Source organism: Staurois parvus, unplaced genomic scaffold (genome assembly GCF_062004578.1).
Source record: "Staurois parvus isolate SC_StPar_1 unplaced genomic scaffold, SC_StPar_1.0 ptg000031l, whole genome shotgun sequence".
NCBI classification, from domain to species: domain Eukaryota; kingdom Metazoa; phylum Chordata; class Amphibia; order Anura; family Ranidae; genus Staurois; species Staurois parvus.
Genome location: NW_028317827.1, coordinates 5,676,221 through 5,696,803, shown reverse-complemented (window position 1 = coordinate 5,696,803; position 20,583 = coordinate 5,676,221). Strand labels below are relative to the sequence as shown.

Below are 20,583 nucleotides of genomic sequence, written 5' to 3'. Positions count from 1 at the left end.
GGGGGTAATGTGAAGGGGGGGCAGAGGACATTGCTCTGTAGGTTTAATGTGAAGGGGGGAACAGAGGAAACTGTTGTGGGGGGTAATGTGAAGTGAGGAGACAGAGGGCACCGCTGTGGGTGATAATGTGAAGGTAGGACAGAAGACATCGCTTTGGACGATGGTAATGCGAAGGGGGGGACAGAGGACACCACTGTGAGGAGGGTAATGTGAAGGGGGGACAGAGGACACTGCTGTGGAGGGTGGTAATGTGAAGGGGGGACAGAGGACACCTCTGTGGGGGGCTAATGTGAAGGGAGGGGACAGAGGGCACTGCTGTGGGTGATAATGTGAAGGAGGACAGAGGACACCGCTGTGGTGGGTGGTAATGTGAGGGGGGGGACAGAGGACACCGCTGTGGGGAGGGTAATGTGAAGGGGGGGACAGGACAGGGGACACCGCTGTGGGGAGGGTAATGTGAAGGCGGGACAGAGGACACTGCTGTGGGGAGGGTAATGTGAAGGGAGGGGACAGAGGGCACTGCTGTGGGTGATAATGTGAAGTAGGACAGAGGACACCGCTGTGGTGGGTGGTAATGTGAGGGGGGGGGCAGAGGACACCGCTGTGGGGAGGGTAATGTAAAGGGGGGGACAGGACAGGGGACACCGCTGTGGGGAGGGTAATGTGAAGGCGGGACAGAGGACACTGCTGTGGGGAGGGTAATGTGAAGGCGGGACAGAGGACACTGCTGTGGGGAGGGTAATGTGAAGGGGGGACAGAGGACACCGCTGTGGGGGGTAATGTGAAGGGGACAGGAGGGACAGAGGATCTGATACAAGAATAGAATTGTGATTCAAAAGGAGGGGTCCTGTAATGTGACAGATCTGAGTCATCACACAATGATTCGGACCTCGGTTGGAGGAAAATTTTACTAATCAGACTGAATTTTAATTTAGTACCCCTGCTGTAGAGGAACCCTTGGGTTCCACATAATCCTGGTTGAGAATGGCTGCCATAGATTGTTAAACCAGATTACATCCAGCTTTAGGGAATCCCGAAGGAAATGTTTTCCTTGTTGGAGCAAATTAGTCCTTGCTTTATAATAGTTTTATTTCTTCTTTTGGCCTTCTTTTGAATCAACTATGGGTTTAGGGTCATTTACAGCACCCCAACAATCATGCAGACAGGATGTTTCTGGGAAAGCCTTAAAAGGCCCCTGTCCTCAGTGGCAAACTTTCTGTGGCTTTGTTTTCTTTGTGTCTTTTACTTAATTCCTATGCAAGCATCAAAGCATTATACTAAAGAATGTGTCCTTTAGTAAAATGTATTCTACAAGATGTGAAATGGTCAACCTTCAAGATCTGTTAAATCTGTAGAAAAGACAGAACAAGATCGGTCTATGGGACTGCGTAATTGAAATCCGGCTCATTGTGTTTCATTTTCTATTGATGTCTTTTGCTGCTTTGAGATAATCAGATTAAAATAATGGAATTTTGGATAAGTATAATATTTGTGTTAACACCAAGGAAATAGAACTTATGAGTAATATCTGAAACAGCACCTTAGTACAGTGTGTAGCTATAGTGTCCCTGTGTGCTTCATTTACTTGATGGACTTGTTGGCAGGTATCCCCACAGCCTGCATATAAAGGTTACATAGCTGCAGATGATTTGTACCACGTTTACCTTTGTCAGGTGTGAAGGGAGCAATTATTTTCCAGTTTGGATAAATGATAGACAACATGAAGACGGTTGCTACAACCCACCTGCATCCATGTGAATGAAACAGTAAAGCCTAGGATTTACTTATAAAGCACAACAAAACAAATCAAAATTCTCATGTGTAAAGATCAGCGCAGCCCACCAACGCACAGATTGTCAGATAAACACAGCGTTATGTAAAAGTGGATATGTATTGCAATTGTACTGTCTGCCCTTACATTGTAAAGTGCTGTGTAAACTGTTGACGCTATATAAATCCTGTCTAATAATAATAATAATTTACCATGTTAAGAAATGTCTAGGTTCAGAGCAGGTGTGCAGAGTCGGTTCTGATGGAATGTTGGGACTTCAAGAGCTTTTTCACTTTCTTTTCTAACTATTTAAAATCAAGACCTTAAGCAGATCTGAACTTCACTAGCTGGCTTGAAATTGAACATCTCTTTCCACATCTGAACAGCCTAGTCTCATAGGGCTATTTGCTTTCAGTGGGTTTATGAGGCCTATCTCATTCCGAACAGTTTAATAAGAGAAACTCACCAGTTAGCACTAGAAAGTAAAAGTCTTTTTTATACCTGACCCACCAATCTTTCTGTTTATTCAGGTTTATGTATTTTAGCAGAGGTGAAGCACTAAGCGTAAAGCAGAACTCCATTCAAAATTTAAAAAACCCCAAAACAATTAAAAGGATAAGTTCACCTTTCTACAAAAAATAATAAATGCACATAAAATGTGCATTTTATATTTTTTGTTGTAGGAGCTTTTAAAGCATTGTACCAGCGATCAGCAGATCGCTGATGCCATGCACGTCTCCTGCAGACCTGTCAGTTTATCTGCTTGCTCGTACATCCCGTCCAGGGATCAGACAGGAAGACTCAGCAAACTACCACCGTGCTCACTGCGCAAGTCGACAGCCACTAAGGCTGTTGGGACTTGTAGTCCATTCATTCACAGAACACTGTGAATGAATTACACGGCCGCGTGGGCGGTGTGACAGCTAGTTTGGAGAACTGCTTCCCGTACTGCTGTCATGGGGGGGTTGTTGAGTCAGGCAGCGGCAGCAGGATCGGCAACGTGTTACATGTTCCACCATAGAAAAGGGTGGAATATGTTCCCAAAGGTTAACTTTTCCTTTAAAGATAAAAAAGCAGCATTAGCCACAGCAGTAATGCTGTGTCTCTTCAAAGTCTGCAAAATCCCTGGTTGCCACGAAAGACACCAGAACTAGTGTACCCATTGGAAATCCTATCTGTTCCTGTTCTGGTGACAACTCAAAATGTGGGATTTTCTTTCACTTTGGGATATTTGTCACCAGAACAAATAGTGTGGGTTAATCTGCCCATACATGAATTGAAATTTGGCCGGTTCAGCAGGGACTGGCTACATTTTGATCCATATATGGGAAGGCTGGTTATACAGAAACTGATCTACTGATTGACTTCTGTAGAACCAGGGTGTCGGGTTTTTCTTGATCGATCAGTGCAACCGGTTCTAGCTGGCAGCATAGATCAGTGTGTTCTGATGGCGGGGAAGTCTCCCCACTGTCAGAATGCAATAACTCAATATACTACAATAATAGCCAAGATCATCAAGTGTATAGATGGGGGAATCTGATCACTTTTTTTTTTTAATTAATGCATGGTCTGTCTTAATCTCCCTAATTCGGACACAAACTGCTGTAAAACTTGACAGGTGTTCTAATCCCTCTGTATACAAAACTAAAAATAAAAGTTTTGGATTCAATTCTACTGAAATCATCATCATAATTCTCATAATAAATACAGAGCTGCATTATTTGTATATTATTCTAGAGTTTTGCTTTAAAGCTGGCCACACAAGTTACAATCTGATTGCACAATTTCCTTTTGGAAGCTACCAATAAATATGTAGTACTAGCGCCTGTCTGATTGGATACAGATAAAATGGATTTTATAGGAAGACGCTCAGATTACATACATATGCATAAATCTAAGGGCACAGAGGGCTATAAACTGTAAAACACAAGTGTATTGCTGTGCATGCAAGTCACATGTGTTTGGATACAGCCATCTGTATAAATCAATGACAGGTCAAGCATTTGCATGAATACAAGAACAGATCTGCATTCCTGGATGCAGACAGTTTGCATCCAGGGCTGTTAATCCGTTTCTGTACATGTGTAAAGTCTCATATGGGCAATTACCAGTGCACGCCTGCAGTTTGTCCTTGATTAGGATAGGCAGCTGTACACATGCATCTGTCACTCCCGGGTGCAGAAAGTTTTAACAGTACATGGCTTTCTGCACCCATGTGAAATCATGCACCCTAGAGGGCATTGTATAGAATGCACAGTTTTGTTCCATCAGATTTCCTTTCCATCCAACACCCTCTCTCCCACTCTTCCCCTATATCCTGCTTACCATGGCTGGTTCTATGTTTACTGTACTTTATTTTTAGTATTGCTTTATTCAGTGCTGATATTATACAGGAATTACAATACACCAATCAGCCATATCATTATGACACCTTACAGGTAAAGTGAGTAAAATGAATTATCTCACGACAATGGTATCTGAAAGTAGGTTTGATATATTAGTCCGTAAGTAAACATGTTGTCCCTGAAGTTGATGTGTTGAAAGCAGAAAAAATGGGTAATGATTAGAATTTGAGTGACTTTGATTCGTTTGTTGGTGAAACAGGACAGAAGTTGCAAACACGGATGAATTTACACAGACATACCATCAAGGAACATAAAGAAGATGACCTCTGCACACCTGTAGGACACCATTTCTCACAACCAGGCCACAATATGGAAGACCTCAATATTTTAGTTCTGAAAGGAAAATTTAAATCCATCCAGGAAAGAAAAACATTTGAACTAAGAATGATAATTCTATTTGACACAAAAGATAACGGCCTTAATTTGGACATGGGATTTCTCAACCATTATCCGACAGCTTTATGACTATCTATTAGCTAAAGCTTGACCCCCTCTGTGTGAGTGTAATATCCCCCCCTCCCCCCCTCGCTTTTGATGTATCTTATCTGTAGCCCTTTTTTTTTTTTTTTCTTTCTCAATCCCTTCTAACATTCTGCTTAAACTTTGTGATTCGTAATAGTACTGCTTAGACCTTGAAGAAGGGGACATACCCCGAAAGCTTGTCCTCAAAATTGTATGTTAGTGCAAATAAAAAAAGTATCATGGACAGTACTCAATTGTTTCTGTCGCAAATGCACTAATACGGCTACAATCACCTCAAGCAGTGACTTTGATTGTAATGGATAGAAGACTGCTTCAGAGCATCTCCAAAACTGCAGCTCTTGTGGGATGTTTCCAGTCGCAGTGGTCAGGACCTACAAAAAGTGGTCCAAGGAAGCAAAACCAGTAAACCCACATCAGGGTCATGGGTGACCAAGGTGTGTGGGGAGCGAAGGCTGGACCGTGTAGTCTGATACAATAGAAGAGCTACTCAAATTGATGAAAAAGGTAATGCTGGTTCCGAATAAAAGTTGTCAGAACACACAGTGCATCAGAGTTTGTTGTGTATGGGGCTTTGTAGCTACAGACTGGTTAGGGTGCCCATGCTGAGATGCGTCCACAGCCAAAAGTGCCTACAATGGGCATGTGAGCATCAAAACTGGACCGTTCAGCAATACAAGAAATTGGCCTGGTCTGATGAATCATGTTTTCTTTTACATCTTGTGAATGGCCAGGTGTGTGTATGTTAGTTACCTAGAAAAAAAGAAGGTGATAAACTCACCTGTCAGTACCTCCCCTTTTTCTCAGATATAAAGCCATGACATATCAGAAGGTGATGAGTAAAAACAGCACCCAATATCATAATTACAGTGACTTGAAAAATTATTTATACCCCTTGAAATTTTCCAAATGTTGTCATGTTACAACCAAAAACGTAAAAAACAAAGTGGCACATAATTGTGAAGTGGAAGGAAAATGATAAATGGTTTTCAAAACGTTTTACAAATAAATATCTGAAAAGTGTGGCGTGCATTTATATTCAGCCCCCTTTACTCTGATACTCCTAACTAAAATCTAGTGGAACCAATTGCCTTCAGATTGTCTTTAAATAGGGACTTGTGTGTTGCAGTGTGTTTTTGGTGCGTTTTTGTGCGTTCCGGTGCATTTTTGATGCATTTTACCACGTTCCTGTACAGTTCTGTGCAGGAAAAATTCAGCCTGTTATACTTTTTTTTTTCTGCATCAGGTACTGAAAGCATTGATGTGATCGATGACATTCACAACCATATAACCTACTTTCTGTGCATTTTGGATGCAGAAAAAAAGCAACTGAAATGCATGTAGTGTGAACTGGCCCTAACAAATGATAAGAGGGAGAGGCTGGCACTATTTTTTTTTAATGGGCCCCCAGGAGACTTATGCCATAGTATGCTAGTAGGCCCAGTATCTTAATAAGTTATGGCAGACTTACCTGTCAAATGAAGCCCTCCAGTGTTGCGGTGTAAGCGATCCAGCTGGTCCCAGGCTCTTCCATCTTTGCCTGGTCTTCCTTCCTGGTTTGCTCTGTTTGGCCGCTTGAATGACCGGGCCATGATGATGTCACTCCCACGCATGCGCACGGGAATCACTTCATCACAGCACAGAGCAATAATCTAAATGTACTCTGAACTGCGCATGCGTGAGTCAGAGTACACTATTGCTGACAGGCAGGTAGAAGCATTTATGACAGCATAGACCACTAGGGTCTCTTCTGTTAAAGAAAAAACCTTGCCTGTCAGCCTTTTTTCAAAATTCCTATTTTAATTGTTCAAAGTGATGTACTGCATACAACATACACAGGGTGGAATAACAGGGAAGTGTGTGATTTGAATCTAAATACTGTTCTTGTAAGGTGATCACAGTATCATCTCTTTACATTCTACATATTGGACTGAAATGTAGAAGCTCTGCCAATAGTTGGAGTTGCTTCTTGGCTGCTTAATTGCATTTGACAGATAAAGGATTGGTGCAAGGTAAAGTGCTAAGCACTCTACTTACCTAGCATAAGGTTGGATTACTGATGACATTCCCAGAGTTGACGGATTAATTACAACAGACTAAATGGAACAGCGTCATTTCACAGAGCCCACACTGGACATAAAAATAAGGGCTAGAGCAAGAATTGAGAAAAGAATAAAGCTGGCTATTTATGTTAAAGCGTATCTATGGTGAAATGTAAAATCATATCTTCATTTCTACGTTGTAATTCAATTATTTCTATCCTACTAATCTGAACAATCTTGAGGTTTGTAAACTTACTTTGTGAAGATCCCCACAGATTTATTCCTTGAATCCTGTGACATGTAGTCACTATGCCATGTGAGTAGGTACTGCTGTGTCACACATTTCAGAGCTTGCCTTCTGAGTTACAAAGGTGCTGAGAGGAGGAGTTTCAGAAGCTGGAGTAAAGACAGGGATCACTAGTTGTTGGCAACATGGTACCATGGGACATGTAGTCAATAAAAATCAAAAGTAAATAGCAGATGGGAAGCTGCAAAGCATGCAAGGAATCCAGGAACTTCTGGAATGAGATGTCCAGAAGACAGGCAGAGCGTACAACATGAAAGGAGATTTTTCAAGTAATCTTATATTGGATTATCAAAAATATTTATTGTTTGTATTGCTATTACAATGCTGTTGCTATAAAATTAGTAGTGAATGTTGTGACCGTAGATTTAATTTAATATTTCTCTTGTTCAGCCTGCACACTGAATAAGAGAAATCACTCACTTTCATGGATGGACAAATTTGCAGTGCCGGATATTGTATTCTGACAACCAGCTACCCGCAGCTGTCAGAATACCTGCACAGTGCCTGCATCTCATTGCATCTAGGTACTGTTCATCCAAAAATTTTCTGTCCAGCTCCTTCACTGAATTTGATTTAGAAAACAAAGTTTTGTTGAGCCCGGTGGTGCAGACAGGACCACTCGTGAAACAAATTGTGGCCTATTCAGCAGGAGTCAGCCAAAATATTATCAGTTCATGACCAACTTAAAGCAGAACTATGGGAAAATGTTTTTTTTTCATTGTGGATAGAGTAAAGAAGGGTTATAATCCCTGTCAGATTTTTTTTCGCCATCTGTTTCCCATTTCAGAGATTTCCCTTCACTTCCTGTACCATAGACAAACAGGAAATGTGAGAAAATCCCTGCAAATTAAGGGAATTGCTTGGAACCTCCAGATCATGGTCACCAGAGCTAGTATCCTCATTTGAATGGGCTGCCATGCCTCCTGACATGCAAGGAAAAGATTACTACAACATTATAAAAACTGCAGCCCGCACGGGAACTGCAAGTACAGTACGGTTTTCAGTGCGAGAACAATTTACAGTGCATGGGGCATGCCATAAGGATTGATGGCACCCACACACATCCAGTGCATTTTTTCTGTACAGGTGGTTGCGGCTGCAGGAACAGGTGCAGACCCGCAGCAGGAACCACCCACACAGATATGAACCTAGCTTTACTGAAAAAGACAAGTTATGATGCACAAAATGTTATAACACCTAGCAACCAGATTGATATTTTATTTGTTTGAAACTGTTTAGGAAAAAATATATAGTTTAAAGCCCATCTAAACTTTTAGATTAAATCTGCTAAATACATTCCAGGTGCATGAAAGCAAAATGTGTGCAAAGTCTTCCTTTACAGTTTGTTTTCTTTAGAACTCAGCCAGAAATTGTGTAAAAAGCCTGTGCCATGCCAGCATGCTGTAGAAAAGTTCCCTTACTCACTGTGTGGAAGCTGTGGTCTTTTTACAGAAGTCCAACACACCACCTTATTTAATCAGAGCTAGAACTCTTGATTTAGCAGGGAGCATGAGCTTTAATGATTGCAGAGCTATAGCTGTCACTCAGTAGGAAGTGCGTTTTCCAACTTGTCCATTTGATAATCAAGTTCTCTCAAACAGGGACGGCCATACACTGATCACAATTCCTCCGGTCCCTGCTGAACCAGCCAAATTTTGATAAGTCTATGGCCAGCTGTACTGGTTCTTTAGGAAAGACTGCAGTTCATTTGCTTCACTCACAGGGCTAAGGCACAGTTCTAAAAAGGAAACTGCAATTATTTTTATTATGCAGGGTTTATTTAGCACCAACAGTTTGTGCAGTGCTTTCTAAAATGAGGGCAGACATTACGGTTACAATACAATTTTGGTACAGGAGAAATCAGAGGGCCCTGCTCGTTAGTGCTTACAATCTAAGAGGAAGGGTCAGGTGATACAAAAGGTAATAACTGTGGGGGATCAGCTGATGGTGAAAGTAAAAACACAGTGTATTAGAAGCAGAATAGGCTTCTTTAAAGAGAGAGGTTTTCAGGGATCGTCTAAAGGTGGATAGATTAGGAGATAGTCAGACATATTGGGGTAGGGAGTTCCATATGATGGAAGAAGCGCAGGAGAAGTCCTGGAGGCGAGAATGGGAGAAGGTGACAAGGGAGCTAGAGAGCAGGCGGCCTTGGGAGAACCAAAGTGAGCGGTTTGGTTGATATTTTGAGAACAGGTTAGTGATGTCGCTGGGGACACATTGCCCGAATAACAAAGCTGTAATGCTTCTTTATTCGGGCAATATGACATCACAAGGGATTGGGAATCCCATACTATAATCCCTGCTGACATCATCATTAAAAGCATGATATCCATTTGATCCCACTCGCAGGAGGTCAATAAATGGGAAGGAACATTTTATTAGTTTATTGGTTAGATAGTCACAATTAGATATTAGTTGACTGTTAATGTATTGCTACTCCCAGTGGACCTGCTGAATTGTTTTGTGATTTCTCTGCACAGCTGAAGATTACACACTTCACTCATCTAGCACTTACTGACACACCTTGTGGAATTTCAAAGTACAGGTGTACCTCAGTTTACAAATTTAATGAGTTTTCTGGGATGTTTCGTATTGCAAAAAATTGCATTGAAAACCAATTAATCCATTCCGGAGGTCAGAAAACAGTGAATTAAAAAGTCACTGTCACTATTGGTCAGTGCCGGTTTTTAAATGTAATTACCGTCTTTTTTTTCTTCAATATATAGCTCAGAGAATCAGCTGTTACTTTCCCCACAGCTAAAAGAAAGTGTTTCCTTTTAGTTTATTTCCCTGAGTTAAAAGAAACAATGTATCCTTTAGCACCGGGGAAAGCTAGTTCTGTGAGCTATAGTGAAGAAAAAAAAAGCCAGCAATTACATTTAAAAATCGGCAACGACATACACTTTGTATTGTGAAAAAAAATTTGTTAAAAATCCATAAACAAAGGCATTATTTTCAATAGATTTTCATATGCAAACCGAAAATTACGTTCGTAAACCGAGGTACACCTGTATTTTTTTAGGCTAAGCTTAAAAGAAAAGAGAATTAGCAAGTATACCTACACAAACAATCAATAAGACAATATTATTACTCTGTGAGATATGGGTAAACACCTGCGGTATTCTGAATAACAGTAATTCTCGGAAATGAACTGCATTTCTCTAGCAAAAGTATATAAAGACAGTACTAACTTGTTATACCAGTCCCCATTTTGTCACACTGGCCAGTGAATGATGAAAAAAAAAAAAAATGTTGGCCAGCAAAGCTGGGGCCCTTGAAACAGCACAACAGTTTCCAGCAGACAACAGGTTAACTTGTGCAATGCTAGTCTCTTACCAGACCCAGGCTGTTCTCTTCTGGGTCTCCAAACATGTGCTCTGATTCAGTTATAGTCAAGTTCATGTCAGACAGAGACAGGGGCGGACTGACAACTCATGGGGCCCCTTGGCAATAGGGGATCATGGGGCCCATGTGTCCTTGCCCAAACTCAAAAAAGCCTATGAAAAAGGTACCAGGGGCATCTCATGGGGGCCCCTACTGACCCCGGGCCCTCGGGCAGTGCCCGAGTTTCCAAATGGTCAGTCCGCCCCTGGACAGAGATATATGTTGCCGTGATTTCTCCCTCTTTTCCTTCCTTACAAGAAGTGGTAGAGCTCTCTAGTACTGTTTATCACACCTGGAATCCACATCATACCTCACACCCTTCCTGGGAGAAAGTTCTCAAGGCCCTGTGTGATGAGCAGCCTCTTTGCTTCTCTGAGGTCTCACAGGTTGTGATCAGCTATGGCAGGGTTCCATTCAGCCAGCAGCCCAGTCTCTTCTTTTCATACCTCCTAGTTTTATCACTGTCAACTCCTTCCCTCTCAGCAGCCTGCAGACACAAACTTCCTTGCTTTTCTTCATCAGCCAATTACCCTCCTCTAGGAGTGATCCAGACCCAGCCAAGTTGGCTTCTCCCTGCACAAGAGACACTCAGTGGACGAACTTTGCAAAGTGGTTTCCTTAACCACTTGCCAACCATGCTATAGCCAAATGATGGCTACAGCACGGTTGTCCAGTCCTGGGAGGGCATCATATGACGTCCTCCCAGAACGTGCCCTCCCGCGCGCCTCCAGGGATCTCCGTGATTGCTGTGACCTACAGACACAGCTGATCACGTGATGTGGTAAAAAGCCAATCACAGCAGCCTTTTACCATGTGATCAGCTGTGTCTAATGACAAAGCAGATCACAGGTAAATTCGGTGGCCAGTTATCGGCTGCACTTTCCTTGCGCTGTCACAGTATGAGGAAAGTACTGCTGATAACCAGCAATTGTCAGAGCACGGATCGGCACCAATCATCAGGGCACTGATGATCAGTGCCCAGCAGTGTCACCCACCAGTGCTGCCCACGAGTGCCTAGCAGTGCCACCCCACCTGTGCCCAGCAGTAACACCCACCTGCACCCATCAGTGCCTAGCAGTGCCACCCACCTGTGCCCAGCAGTGCCCCCCTTCAATGCCACCTATCAGTGCTGCTCAGCAGTGCCACCTATCAGTGCCCAGCAGTGCCGTCAGTCAGTGCCACCCATCAGTGCCCATCATTGTTGCACATCAGTGCAGCATCATCAGTGCAGCTGCATCAGTGCCAGCTCATCAGTGTTGCCTATCCGTGCCACCTAATCAGTGCCGCCTATCAGTGCTGCCTATCAGTGCAGCCTGATCAGCGCAAATCAGTGAAGGAGAAAACTGACTTGTTTGTAAAATTTTATAATAGAAAACTTTTTTTTTAATTAAATTTTTTCTCTTTTTTTTGTTTATAGCGCAAAAAAATAAAACACCCAGTGGCGATTAAATACCACCAAAAGAAAGCTCTATTTGTGTGAAAAAAATAATAAAAATTTCATATGGGTACAGTGTTGCATGACCGCGCACTTGTCATTCAAAGTGCTACATCTCTGACAGCTGAAAATTGGCCTGGGCAGGAAGGGGGTATAAGTGCCGGGTAGGCAAGTGGTTAAAGTGGTTCTAAGATATTTTTTTTTACCTTAATGCATTTCTTGCCTGTCCCTATCTCGATCCATCGCTGTGCCCTTCTGCAGCAGTGCTGCTCTCTCATTGGCTCCTGCTGCAGTCAATCAAGCCCAGTGAGGAGGGAGCTGGGGCAGGGCTGCGCTGTGTGTGCCTACCAGTGCACACAGTCCATCTCAGAAGTGCACAAGCAAAAGTGCCCCCTCAGTACACAGTTTGTTGAGGGGGTACTCATAGAAAAGGAGGAGAGTTGACAGGGACCCCAGAAAATGAGCTAAGCGGCAATTGCACAGAGCAGGTAAATATAACATGTTTGTTATTTTTTAAGAAAAAGTGAGCCTTTACAAACATTTTAAAGATGGCTGCTGTACTTCTGCATTGATGAATATTCAGTTTAACCCTGTCCACACTGCAAATGTATTATACAGCATCAACAAACAAAGCTCCTCAGCAATTATCAGATACATTCCAGGATACATTAGCAAATCCTTGTTTGGAAAAATTGGTTATGTATTTACGAACACCCTTTACAAACCATTTAAATCATATATAAAGACAAATTAGGAAAAGACATATGCAGTATATTTCTGCAATACATACTCATTTCCATTTGTTTTATCTCTTTAAAGATGCTGCAAATACAGGAAATATCTGTTGATCTGCAACAAATACACTTAGCTACTAAGACCTCTTTTGGGATTTGCAGCACTGAGTGGTGTCAGCCCTGCCAAGTTTTGTTTTGCTAAGCTTTTCAATAGAGATGAGCGAATCGAACTTGGCGAAGTGGAATTCGTTTCGAATATTGGGAAATATTCGATTCGCGCCGAATCCGAAAATTAGCAGACTTCGGATGCGCGAATCGAAATTTTCCAAAAATGGCGGCGACATGTGTGGCGACGGAGCGGGGATCTCTGGGAAGGCGCGCAGACAAGGCGCGCTGACCCATAATGCATTCATTCATGACATGTGATCGCATTAGCCAATCAGCAGCCAGCCAGCACTGTGTAATGGTCGAGCTATAAATTGCGGCCATCTTACAATTCTCCATTAGCCTCCGGTCATTCAAGAGAGACAGACCTCTCTGTATTAGGGACAGAGTTAGGGCCAAAGAGACTTTAGGGCCACAGAATCGTTACTTAGGGACACAGAACTGTTACTCAGGGACACAGAACTGTTACTCAGGGACACAGAATTGTTACTCAGGGACAGACACAGAATTGTTACTGAGGGACACAGAATTGTTACTGAGGGACACAGAATTGTTACTGAGGGACACAGAATTGTTACTCAGGGACAGACACAGAATTGTTACTGAGGGACACAGAATTGTTACTGAGGGACACAGAATTGTTACTGAGGGACACAGAATTGTTACTCAGGGACAGACACAGAATTGTTACTGAGGGACACAGAATTGTTACTGAGGGACACAGAATTGTTACTGAGGGACACAGAATTGTTACTCAGGGACACAGAACTGTTACTCAGGGACACAGAACTGTTACTCAGGGACACAGAACTGTTACTCAGGGACACAGAACTGTTACTCAGGGACAGACACAGAATTGTTACTCAGGGACACAGAATTGTTACTGAGGGACACAGAATTGTTACTCAGGGACAGACACAGAATTGTTACTGAGGGACACAGAATTGTTACTGAGGGACACAGAATTGTTACTCAGGGACACAGAATTGTTACTCAGGGACACAGAATTGTTACTCAGGGACACAGAACTGTTACTCAGGGACACAGAACTGTTACTCAGGGACACAGAACTGTTACTCAGGGACAGACACAGAATTGTTACTCAGGGACACAGAATTGTTACTGAGGGACACAGAATTGTTACTCAGGGACAGACACAGAATTGTTACTGAGGGACACAGAATTGTTACTGAGGGACACAGAATTGTTACTCAGGGACACAGAATTGTTACTCAGGGACACAGAATTGTTACTCAGGGACACAGAACTGTTACTCAGGGACACAGAATTGTTACTCAGGGACAGACACAGAATTGTTACTGAGGGACACAGAATTGTTACTGAGGGACACAGAATTGTTACTGAGGGACACAGAATTGTTACTCAGGGACACAGAACTGTTACTCAGGGACAGACACAGAATTGTTACTGAGGGACACAGAATTGTTACTGAGGGACACAGAATTGTTACTGAGGGACACAGAATTGTTACTCAGGGACAGACACAGAATTGTTACTGAGGGACACAGAATTGTTACTGAGGGACAGACACAGAATTGTTACTCAGGGACACAGAATTGTTACTGAGGGACACAGAATTGTTACTGAGGGACACAGAATTGTTACTGAGGGACAGACACAGAATTGTTACTGAGGGACACAGAATTGTTACTGAGGGACACAGAATTGTTACTGAGGGACACAGAATTGTTACTCAGGGACACAGAATTGTTACTCAGGGACACAGAATTGTTACTCAGGGACACAGAATCGTTACTCAGGGACACAGAATCGTTGAATTAAAGAGTATGTCAGACAACACGCAGAGGAGTGGCAGAGGAGGCAATGTTTCAGGAGCGAGCAGACGTGGCAGCAGAGGAAGGGGTCGAGGCAGCACTAGTCGCAGCCAGAGGCCAGTGCTCCCGGTGTCATCCAGCGGTCGTGTCTCCACCGACAACCCTGCCGTCATCGATTGGTTGGCTCGGTCGTCTTCCTCTTCCCAGGTCACCTCTGACACCTACAGCCAACGGTCGGTGGGTACGTCAGACACAACCGTTAGTTGGCATGGCCCGGGAGCAAGCCCACTGAAATCACGTGTCCTTTACCTGCCCCTGTCCTTTGGTGTTCCCTCACCAAGCGAAGTATCGCATGCTGTGGGCTCAGCCCCACTGTACAGTGAGGAAGAGCTAACAGAGGGCGGTCAGGAACGGGGGGAGACATCTGCCTCTTCAGCAGCCAGGCGAAGAAGTACTGGCGAGGAGAGTGGCTCGGTAGCCGGTCTAGAGACCGGTCTGTCTCCTGACCCACACGCAGCCGAGGGGGCTAGTAGTGAGGCGGAGACCCTAATTGATGATGATGAGGCTGATCGCACTTGGCAGCCTCGTCGTCATCAGGCTATTGCTTCCGCATCATCAGGAGAAGAGGGTGCCAGCTTGGCAGCGAGCAAAACAGTCGGTGGGTTGCCCAGGAGGCAGCAGGGTCGCAGCAGTGTCAGTGGAGGCAAACGGCCACAGAGTAGAGCACCAGCTCCACTGCAGCCTACCACCACGGCCAGTAGTGGTGCCGGTGTGCACGGAGGAAGTAGCAGTCAGCCAGTGAGGAGTAGCGGGGGCAAAGTTTCCTACTCGGCGGTGTGGCAATTTTTCGTCAAGCCGCCCGAGGAAGTAAACGTAGCCGTATGTCGACTATGTGGCCAGAAAGTCAAGCGTGGCCAGGGGGCCCATGTCTCCTTCGCCACACTCTGCCATGTGCCACTTTCAGGTCTCCTCACACTGCTGGTGGGTTCCATTTTGTCATAGGGTGCTGGCAGATTACGGGCCTCCCATTGCTGCTGCCAGGCCCGTAATCTGTCATGGGCCCCTGTACCGCCTCCTCATGCTGCTGCCAGGCCCGTAATCTGTCATGGGTCCCTGTACGGCCTCCCATTGCTGCTGTCTCCATCGCCACACTCTGCCATGTGCCACTTTCAGGTCTCCTCACACTGCTGGTGGGTTCCATTTTGTCATAGGGTGCTGGCAGATTACGGGCCTCCCATTGCTGCTGCCAGGCCCGTAATCTGTCATGGGCCCCTGTACCGCCTCCTCATGCTGCTGCCAGGCCCGTAATCTGTCATGGGTCCCTGTACGGCCTCCCATTGCTGCTGTCTCCATCGCCACACTCTGCCATGTGCCACTTTCAGGTCTCCTCACACTGCTGGTGGGTTCCATTTTGTCATAGGGTGCTGGCAGATTACGGGCCTCCCATTGCTGCTGCCAGGCCCGTAATCTGTCATGGGCCCCTGTACCGCCTCCTCATGCTGCTGCCAGGCCCGTAATCTGTCATGGGTCCCTGTACGGCCTCCCATTGCTGCTGTCTCCATCGCCACACTCTGCCATGTGCCACTTTCAGGTCTCCTCACACTGCTGGTGTGTTCCATTTTGTCATAGGGTGCTGTATGGCCTCCCATTGCTGCTGCCAGGCCCGTAATCTGCCATGGGCCCCCGTACCGACTCCTCATGCTGCTGCCAGGTCCAGAGTGTCTCATGGGTCCCTGTACAGCCTCCCATTGCTGCTGTCTCCATCGCCACACTCTGCCATGTGCCACTTTCAGGTCTCCTCACACTGCTGGTGGGTTCCATTTTGTCATAGGGTGCTGGCAGATTACTGGCCTCCCATTGCTGCTGCCAGGCCCGTAATCTGCCATGGGCCCCCGTACCGACTCCTCATGCTGCTGCCAGGCCCGTAATCTGTCATGGGCCCCTGTACCGCCTCCTCATGCTGCTGCCAGGTCCAGAGTGTCTCATGGGTCCCTGTACGGCCTCCCATTGCTGCTGTCTCCATCGCCACACTCTGCCATGTGCCACTTTCAGGTCTCCTCACACTGCTGGTGGGTTCCATTTTGTCATAGGGTGCTGTATGGCCTCCCATTGCTGCTGCCTCCACCGCCACACTGTGGCTCCACACTCTGGTTTTGGCCCCATGACTGCCCAAATGAGTGAAGTGTGCGGTGATTCTAAGATCGACGGCACTCATCTGCATGTCATACTGACTGACAGTATTATTTCTCTTCCCCAGCAGACTCCAAGGGCATTTAAATTAAAGGTACAGTGTTCTGCACTAATATAAAGGCTCTCTGAAGCCTAGAAACACCCTTTTTAAAGTTAAATTCGCAGCGAATATATTCGCCTCGAATCAAATTTATTCCTCGAATTCGCCGAATCAGCCGAATCGAATTTTTGAATACTTCGCTCATCTCTACTTTTCAACTTCCCCCACTGTTTTCATCTCCAAAGCATAAGCACTAATTCACATGTCCAAAAATAAGAACTAGGAGGGCTAAAAAGACTCATTGAGATAACACAGAAAGTGAGCACTGGACACAGGGCAGCTCTAAATTTCCGAGAGCAGCAGGTATTTTTTTTTGCCCCTATCAATAGAATATATAACAGACCAAAAGTAAGCAAATAAGAGGGGTTAAAATTTAGGGTTTACAAACGCTTTATCATGAAAAATAAAACATGTAAATGTCAAATAAAAATAACAAACTATTAACATCTCAAAATCAGCATTATAGCTTTGACAGTTGTATTGTTCAACTGACTTTCAGTTTGAAAATAAATGTAATTATTAATTATAACTCTGACAACAATTGAAACACATCAGCTGCCATTTCTGAGCATTGCCACTAACCATGGTTGCAGGTGGCTTATGAATTAAAGTTTTTGGTTAGACAGGATCTGAATTTTTCTTTTTCTTCACACAGATCAAGAAAACCCAGCATGCATGTAAAGTAACAAAAGACCAAACACTTACCAAACAGCACTCAGTGGTATGGTGGAAGGAGCACAAGCGACTAAGCGAAAGTCGGTAAGAAAGTGAAAACCTGCAATTATAATGTGACTGGCTGCTAAACGTGTAATTTTTTCAGTTTCTGCATTGTTTTTTGTCCAGCAGTCTGACTTGGTTTAATAATATGAGATGTGATTGTCCTCGCTGTGAGCGGATTGCATTCTAACCCCATACTTTTGATGACAAGGGGTCCATTGTTACAGTGATTATAAAGTAGATTTAAAATCAATCACTAAACTCTCATAGAAGTTTTAAAATGTTATACCCTGTTCACATATACTGCAGTGACCTGTGTTTTACCACACTGGAAGAACGCAGGTCACCGATAGGACACACAGGACTCCATTGTTTTCTATGTGTTCTGTTCACACTGCAATGCACCTACGGACATGTGATGTAGTGAGCTGCAATAAAATGCAGACTTGCTGCATTTTCATTGCAGCACAGAGGACGGGATCGCATGTCACTGTACATTAGCCAACATACTGCACTGCTGTACAGTGACATGAATAAAGTGTCACTTTTGTACACTTCAAATAAAGTTTGTACAAAAAAAGGCAGCTGTGTGGCATGCTGACACATCATCACACCACCCCCTACTGCCATCTCACTGCAGCCAGAACAGATAGCTGCAGCACTCTAAGCCACTGCAGTTTAGTGAGTGGCAGCTGTCCAGGGTAGTGTGATTTAGCCCTTAAAGCGGAATTCCAGGTAAAAATAACAAAGCAAAAATTTTAAGATAAAATACTAAACATAGCATTTGCTGTAATGTTTGGCACATTTTGCTGGCTGAAGCTAAAAAGAGTGGGAAATTTGAGTGGAGTTGAGTTCAAAACCAGAGTTGAAAAACAATTATAACAGGAGTCTTCTAATCTGCAAGTGACATCTGATATTTCCTGTTCATAATAATAATATTGTAACCGGGATAATGAGTGCTAGCGGGGTTGAAGGTTTTGTGCAGTGCACAGTGTGCCGCATGTATGCAACAATGGAACAACAGCTCCAGGATAGATACCGCTGCAACAGATGTGAGTGGGCTGCCCTTCTGGAAGCTCGAGTTAGAGATCTGGAGGAGCAAGTTGCAACACTGGGCAGAACCGACAACCTTGAAAGGGGTCTTCTGCTCTCTGAGCAGGTAGCTAATGGGATTGATGTGGAGGGGCTAGTCAGAATTATCAGGTAGGCAGATGGGTTTCTGTATCAAGAGGGAGTGGTAGGGGCTCACAGAAAAGCAAGGTTGGCCCTGGGTTTAAGCACCCAAACAGATTTGCCAAGTTTGGTAAAGATGTGGGGGTGGCAAGCTTAGGGGTGGCAGCCCATGATCTCACTGCTATCCCTAACAGCCAGGAGAGCAGACCATCTGGGAGGGGTGTTGAGGGTAGTGCAGGAAGGCCTAGACAGTTAGTGGTAATAGGGGATTCTATAATCAGAAGGACTGATAGAATAATTTGTCGCCAGGATCACCTCAGCTGAATGGTTTGCAGTCTCCCTGGTGCCAGGGTTTGGCATATGGTGGACCAGGTTGATAAATTACTGGAAGGGGCTGGGCATGACCTAGCTATCTTGGTTCATGTTGGAACCAATGACAGAATACATGGAAGGTGGAAGCTCCTAAAGAATCAATTTAAAGAACTAGGCTGCAAGTTGAAGGGAAGGACCTCCAAGGTGATATTTTCTGAATTATTACCTGTGCCATGCGCAACTCAGGAAAGACAGGGGGAGATTGGAGAACTGAATGCATGGCTGAAGACCTGGTGTAAGAGGGAAGAATTTGGGTTTCTAGAGCACTGGGTTGACTTTTCATTGGGCTGCAACCTATATGCTATAGATGCTTTGCACCTAAATGGAAGGGGGTGTGCTGTTCTGGGGGAGAGGTTTATGGGACGGCTGGAGGAGTATTTAAACTAGGATCAAGGGCGGAGGGAGCTTTAGAATATAATGGGGCAGACAGATTAGACAGGGGTCAGTCCTTATTGGTGGGTGGAATGGGGAAAGATGGGGGGGGGGGGCTATGGCAGGTGATAAGGTGATTCCCATTTTACAAACAACCATTGGAATTGGTGCCATTTGTATGAAAATAAAAAATATGCAACGTATGTGTATAGAAGGTGTCATTGAATTAGAGTGTTTGTTCACCAATGCCAGAAGTCTACCAAGCAAAAAAGGTGAGTTGGAAGCTTTGCTGCATGAAGTGAACTAAGATTTAATTGGTATTGCTGAATCTTGGCTTCATTCTTCACATGACTGGCGATTAATATTCCTGGTTATGTTCTCTTTCGGAGAAACAGGGTAAAAAAGAAAGTTGGTGGTGTCTGTCTCTATGTGAGAAGTAATCTCAAAGCGAGTGTAAAAGACGACCTAGTTGATGGAGAGTGTGATGAGGCTGAAGCATTAAGGGTGGAACTGCACATGGGGGTGTGTACTACAAAGGTAATCATTGGAGTTTGTTATAGGCCACCAAGTGTTAATGAGCAGGTGGCGACTCAGCTCCTTGCACAGATCAAAAGGGCTGCAAGGGCTGGGACAGTGATAATAATGGGGGTTTTTAACTACCCGTAAATTGACTGGCGTAATGGCACTGCAGGAACAGTTAAAGGGCAAAAATGTATAAACCTACTACAGGACAATTTTATTTTATTACTAATGTCCATATAAAAACACCTGAGTAGCAGTGACCATAACATGATTTCTTTTATTGTTAGCTGTAAACAAGCACATATGGGAAAAATAAAAACACTCAACTTTAAGAGAGCTAATTTTCCAAGGCTGAGAGCTGCTCTCCAAGACTTAGACTGGGAGGGAATATTGGCATTGATGAACACAGGACAGAAATGGGAGTTCTTCAAAAAGACTGTATGTGAACACACTGCAAAATATATTCCTATGGTCAACAAGTTTTAAAAGGCTAAAAATTAAACCTATGCGGCTTACGGACAAAGTTAAAAATGCTATAAATAATACCAAAAGAGCTTTTATTAAATATAAAAATGAAGGAACGCTATCATCGTTTAAACATTACAAATAATATAACAG

The 20,583-nt window shown here is 44.1% G+C and overlaps 1 protein-coding gene across 2 annotated transcripts in view; it reads left to right on the top strand.

The window, feature by feature from the left end:
- Positions 1-20,583, top strand: part of CCDC148 (coiled-coil domain containing 148) — a 309,952-nt gene that overhangs the window by 124,907 nt on the left and 164,462 nt on the right. For both annotated transcript variants that reach the window (XM_089659739.1, XM_089659740.1), the window contains exon 4: positions 17,465-17,568. In XM_089659739.1, coding sequence (XP_089515865.1) covers positions 17,465-17,568 — 104 coding nt within the window. The remainder of the gene's footprint in view (positions 1-17,464; positions 17,569-20,583) is intronic.